Below are 6,000 nucleotides of genomic sequence, written 5' to 3'. Positions count from 1 at the left end.
TGTTGCAGTAAATATACCAATGAAACTATGATCGTTCTTGTACAAATTTGATCTTGCTTCCAAACTGTAGTGAACACACACGCACATACACACACACACACACACACACACACACATGTGAGAAAGCGCCTCTGTATCGAGGAAAGAGAGAGCCAGGCGCAACATTATCTAATTGTTATGAGGAGATTATCTATCACAGGGGGCGGGGCTAGGGAGGTCAGATGATGATGATGATGATGATGCCTGAACTGCCATGTTATGTGAGAGCCGATAGGAGCTTTCCCTTGGAAGGCGGAGGAGAGGGAGGTGGGGGGGTGACAGAGGGAGGCGGTCCCAGAAACAAGCACACAAAAAGGGCCCCACGGGTTCAAGTCAGGATAGGGACCGTCCTGAACTGAACTCAGCGTTACAAATAGGAGCTGCGCTATTCCAAGTGGAGCAGAGTGGAGGTGCGCCACGCCGATCATAATATGAAGTAACAGCGCTGAGTGGATCCGCAGCAGTAAAGCACAGAGGAGAGACAGAGACAAGCGGACACGGAGACGTTTAGAGAAGCGGAGGAACGAGAAAAGTGATCCTTCTTCACAGGTAAAAAATATATATATTCTTTAGTTCTGTGTTTTCGATTTTTTCTTTTTAAATTATGACTTATTGAGTTTCGCTGAGCCGTATACAATACCGTGAAAATTGCGCATGCATTAGAATAAGTGCACGTTCTCTTACCTGGATAATTTAGTTTGGATTTAATTTAATTTATCACCTGCAACTCTTTTAATAGCTTTTTGACATTTTAGTTGTAACTTCAGGCTGACGTGGGAAAAAAGTTTTAATTATTTCTAGCGTTTGCTCATGTTATTGCTTCTACATTTAACATAACAAACTTAATCACTTTTATATAACATAAATAGGACCGTCAGAAAAATAAAAAATAAGTTGCATCTTGTTTCGGGGAAGACAAAAACTCAGTAGAAGTGTGAAGCTGGTGATGGTGCTCAGTGTGAAGAACAGAGTGAGGTCAGATGAAATAAGTAAAAGCAGTGACAGGAGATCAGCAGCATGTCCCTGTCACACATGTGGGTCAGTGCTGATGAAGCAAGTAAAAGCTGAAGCAGATCACTAATTAGTGGCTTAATGCAGACGACACATAGACTATAAGGAGCAACTTTTACTTTATATTTGTATAGGTCTAAAATAAAAATGTAGGTTACGCTATTAATAGGTCAATGTGATACCGCAGTCAAGATTTATATTTTCCCCTTGAATTTTAAACGGGTGTTGTAATCTTATAGTAATGCCAAAAGTCCGCTGTGGCTGATTAGCTCTGTGTCTACTGGCCCATATTGAAAGTATAATGAGGCTGGCAAGGTTATGGTACAAGTCGCCCTTGTTTTATAGAGAGATGTAATGGGGTTACATAATACTGTGTTGTAATGGCTCTTGCATAACAACTAAATCCCTCTTCTGGTTCCCTTTGGTCACTAGGTGGCAGTGTTGCTGCATGCAGAGAGCCTCAGAGTGCAACGAGCAGCCAGCACCACACAGCGGTTCTCAACACTGTCAGAGGAAAGACTCAACACTCCGGACCAGCGTCATGTTTGAGGAGGAGTCCCAGCAGATGAGGGGGCAGCAGGACGGAGCGGTGCTGCAGAGTCTGGAGTCAGCTACAGGGAGTCCAGGTGGAGCGGGAGGAGGAGGTCCTCTGTCCTTCACAGATGAAGCAGTGTCCATCCTGACCTCCAGCAGCCTGCTGGCCCGCTCCCTGCTGGGGCGCAGCTCGGCCGCCAAACGCAAAGAGAGTCCTTCTTCCAGCATCCGGCGCAAGCGTGAGTTCATCCCCGTGGACAAAAAGGATGACGGCTACTGGGACAAGAGGAGGAAGAACAACGAGGCGGCCAAGCGCTCCAGGGAGAAGCGGCGGGTGAACGACATGGTCCTGGAGAGCCGAGTTCTGGCTCTGCTGGAGGAGAACGCTCGTCTCAGGGCCGAGCTGTTGGCTCTCAAGTTCCGTTTTGGCCTGGTCAAAGACCCCTCCAACGCCCCTATCCTGCCCCTCACCACAGCTCCTCACCACAGCCCTCCAACCATGACTCCTCACTATTATCTCCACAGAGGGGACGGGGTCCTCCCCACCCCCTCAGCCTCACACCCCAACAACCAGACCAGCTCCAGGGCCTCCAGGGAGGCTGGGAACATGTCCGAGGACTCTGGGTTCTCCACACCAGGTGGCTCCAGTGTAGGCAGTCCTATCTTCTTTGAAGACCGGCTCAGCGACCAAGGGAAATTATCACCGCACAGGTCGGAGGAGCTGAGCTATGACCTCCACCACTCCCCTGCTGGGAAGTTGGACGCTGCCGAGACAATGAAAAACCTTCCGCACAAGCTGCGTTTCAAGACGCCCGGCAGCGGGGACATGTTCGATGTTGCGGGGGACCACAACGGTGCCAGGCGGAGCCCCGTGCTGTCCCCGGCAGCACAGGAGTCCCCTAAAGGACTGTGTGGAGGTGAAGTGGCGGCGGCGGGGCACTGCGGCGGCTCCTGGCTCCAGCAGCTGGAGGGGGAGGACGGCAGGAAGGGGAGACAGTCCCCTCAGTACGTCTCGGCTGTGGGATACAGCCTCCCGCCTCCTGCCACGCAAACTGAGGTCCAGTATCAGCACGAGAACACTCACCTGAAGTCTCAGCTCAACTCTCTGAGCGAGGAGGTGGCTCAGCTAAAGAAGCTTTTCACAGAGCAGCTCATGGCCAAAGTCAACTGAGTGTCAACTGTCTACACTTAAGGACAAAGTTTTGCTGTAAGTGAACGGAGAAATTCCACCGTGCAGATGTTCACAAGGACTGAAAAAACTCTAAATTCTAGCGAGCTTTTAACAATGTGTTGTTTTTGTTTCAAATACTGTATTATATTGTAATAAATGTCTATAAGCATCTAATAACCTGCTGTTTAACTTTATCTCACCTCCAGTTTATGTTGCTAAAACAGGGAGTCTTATCTGTGGTAGTGTTGAGTGTGTAATAGTTTCTCTACTCCATACACTGTGAAAAACACACAACATAACAGTTTACAACACGTCATAACAAATCAAGCTTACCTTAAACGTCTCACATTATGAAAAGAGACAACAGGTTTTGGTGGTTCTGCAGCCACATTCAATTCAAATGGAAGTCAGCCAGCAGGTTGTTATAACACATCACAATGGAGGAAGTGTTTGCAGTGTTCTAGTTAGAGAGGAATGACTTCAATCCGTAGTTTCCCTCACTGAGCAGGTCTTACTGGAAGCTGTAAACACAAGTAGAGACAGACAGTAAATAAGTAATAAAAGTATTAGCTGCCAAAACCTCCATTGGTCATAGAGGCTTAAGGTTTGTTTTTCTCACAAATCATATATTAGGCTTGTTTCATCACTTCTTCTGTGTCATTACAAGGAGCTCCTGTTAGGAAAGATACTGTAACATGTACTGTTTTGCTGTTTAATGTTTCATTCAGTCTCTGTTCATGCCTGGTTTGAAGACTTTTTATTACTGCCGTGTTATCTGTACCGAGATGGTGACAAGAATTTTAATGTCTGCTGTCTTTCTGTACGTTTTCATATTAAAAATAAATACATTTGACAGATATCATGGTGGTGAGTTGATCCATATTTAAAGGGGTACTAGAAACATGAAAAATGCTCTGGAGGGAGCTCTCCAAAGCAGTTATTCTAAGCCAAGGGGTACTTGGAAAGATTCTGAAGCAGCTAACTAACTCATTGACTCTATTGGAAACAGAAATTACACTTTGATGGAAACAATATCAGCTGTCACTCCAGGACAATAAATGTTGCTGTAAGAGTGCAAGCACAGAAAACTAAGCAGGCAACTAATAGCAAGGTTATTATAGTTAACAAAAACTGATGAAATAACGAAAACTAGAATTGAAAAAACATTTTTGTTAACTGAAATAAAAATTAAAACGACAGTTTTTGAAAAAAACGATAGCTAACTGAACTGTATTTTGTGGTTACAAAACTAACTAAAAATATAGTGAAAATGTCCTTCGTTTTTATCTTTGTCAACTTTTTTCATACGTAAACCTTTTTGGTTGATATGAAATCTATTTCATCTATCTGGTTTTATGACTTAATAAACTTATTGGGGCTGAGATGGATCAGACAAAGGAAATAAAGGAAACATTTATTGTGACCTTATTGAATCTGGAACACAAGAAATACCCCATTACAAAAAAACTAACACTAAAACTAATAAAAACTAAACTAAAACTAAACATTTTCCAAAAATAAAATAAAAACGAATTAAAACCAGCAAACTCACTCTAAAAATTAACGAATTAAAACTAACTGAATTCGGAAACAAAAAATCACAACGAAATGAAAACTAAAACTAATGAAAAAAAAAAAACTATTATAACTTTGACTGATAGTAATGAATCAATGGTAGAAATAAAAAGATAAAAATAATGGCTAACAGGTTCAAATGATTAGCTAAAGGTAATGGAAAAATTGTTGAAATAGTTAATGTTAGCTTGAAGTATTGTATTGCAGTTGTTATTACATATGTATTGGCTGAAATAATTAGTTAAAAGTGCAGACTGAACTGTTCAAATAATGAGCTAAAAGCAGTGGTGGAATGTAACAAGTACATTTACTCAAGTACTGTACGTAAGTTTTTAAATTTGAGGTACTTGTACTTTACTTGAGTATTTCCATTTAATGTAAATTTATACTTCTACTTCACTACATTTTAAAGGCAAATATTGTACTCTTTACTCCACTACATTTAGCTGACAGCTTTAGTTACTTTACAGGTCGAGATTTAACACGAAAACATGATCAAATTAAAATGATAAGACATTATTCTTAAATTAAACCTTATAACTGTATATGCCGTAGTTAAACCTTACCATGAAAAAGTTAAAACGCTACTTACATAAATGCATCAATACAAATAATCTAATACTATATTAGAACATATAAAACAATCTGAGTTGGTCCATTCTGCATAACGAGTACTTTTACTTTTGATATTTTAAGTACATTCTGATGCTGATACTTTTGTACTTTTACTTCAGTAAGTTTTGAATGCAGGACTTTTACTTGTAGTGGAGTAATTTCACAGTGTGGCATTAGTACTTTTACTGAAGTAAAGGGTCTGAATACTTCTTCCAACACTGGCTAAATGTTAACAGTTTTAATTGTTAGCTAAAAGTAATGGAGAAATGGCGGAAATGTTTAAAACAAATTAATATACAGTTGAAATGGTAAGCTAAACGTAATGAATAAATGGTAAAATAGTTAGCTAAAAATAATAGATGAATGTTTGAAAATTCATCTTCAAAGTAGCTGTCTAATTATTCAATAATCTACAGAAGAGCTAACAGTCTAACTGAATTTCCCCTCTGGGATAAATAAAATAAATTTGATTTGATTGATTTTTTTGTATTGGGCTAATAGTTGACCAAACCAACCTACATATTGGGAGTTCTATTGTATTTTTTAAAAATTGACTTTTAAATAATGAATACCGTTATACATTTACATATACATTTATTTACAGGTGGTGCCAAGTTATAAGTATCTAGGTGTATACCTGGATAATAAATTGGATTGGTCCCTAAACACAGACACAAAAAGGGGCAAAGCTGCCTCTTTTTCTTAACCCTCTGGAGTCCATATGTTTATTGAAAATACACACGTTGTATTTACAGTAATAACTTTTTTTTATATATGATATGTAGACGAGCTGAGAAAGCCAGTTGAAAATGCATCATAAGAGCTTTCACAGTGTGCCATTTATGTTTCTAGACCATTTTTAAAATGTGAATTTTCTTTCTACAATGAAAACTATTACTATTTTTAATTTACATGCAAACAGACTGTTTTGTAGTTTTATTATTTATTATTATTTCTGCTGTTTTTGTGTGTATAAATGGTAAAAAGAAAAAGAAAAAAAGAAAAGAAAATCCATAGACACCTGTGTCTTTTGCTTGTATTTTGGGTTCCTGGCA

General features: G+C 40.0%; 1 protein-coding gene across 1 annotated transcript; it reads left to right on the top strand.

Moving 5' to 3' along the window:
• Window positions 1–373: 373 nt before the first annotated feature.
• On the top strand, window positions 374–3,614 carry nfil3-6 (nuclear factor, interleukin 3 regulated, member 6). The gene is made up of 2 exons (XM_059349052.1): window positions 374–588; window positions 1,483–3,614. Exon 2 carries the CDS (start codon window positions 1,499–1,501, stop codon window positions 2,753–2,755), a length of 1,257 nt encoding a protein of 418 aa, XP_059205035.1. The 5' UTR covers window positions 374–588; window positions 1,483–1,498; the 3' UTR covers window positions 2,756–3,614.
• Window positions 3,615–6,000: the final 2,386 nt, after the last annotated feature.

This window comes from Centropristis striata, chromosome 13 (genome assembly GCF_030273125.1).
Source record: "Centropristis striata isolate RG_2023a ecotype Rhode Island chromosome 13, C.striata_1.0, whole genome shotgun sequence".
NCBI lineage: Eukaryota > Metazoa > Chordata > Actinopteri > Perciformes > Serranidae > Centropristis > Centropristis striata.
Note: the sequence above shows the minus strand (reverse complement) of the source record. Positions and strands in the feature narration are given on the sequence as shown.

Excerpts from the sequence above, each read along its gene's own strand:
- nfil3-6 (XM_059349052.1), top strand. The coding sequence starts at position 1,499 with ATGCAGAGAGCCTCAGAGTGCAACGAGCAGCCAGCACCACACAGCGGT.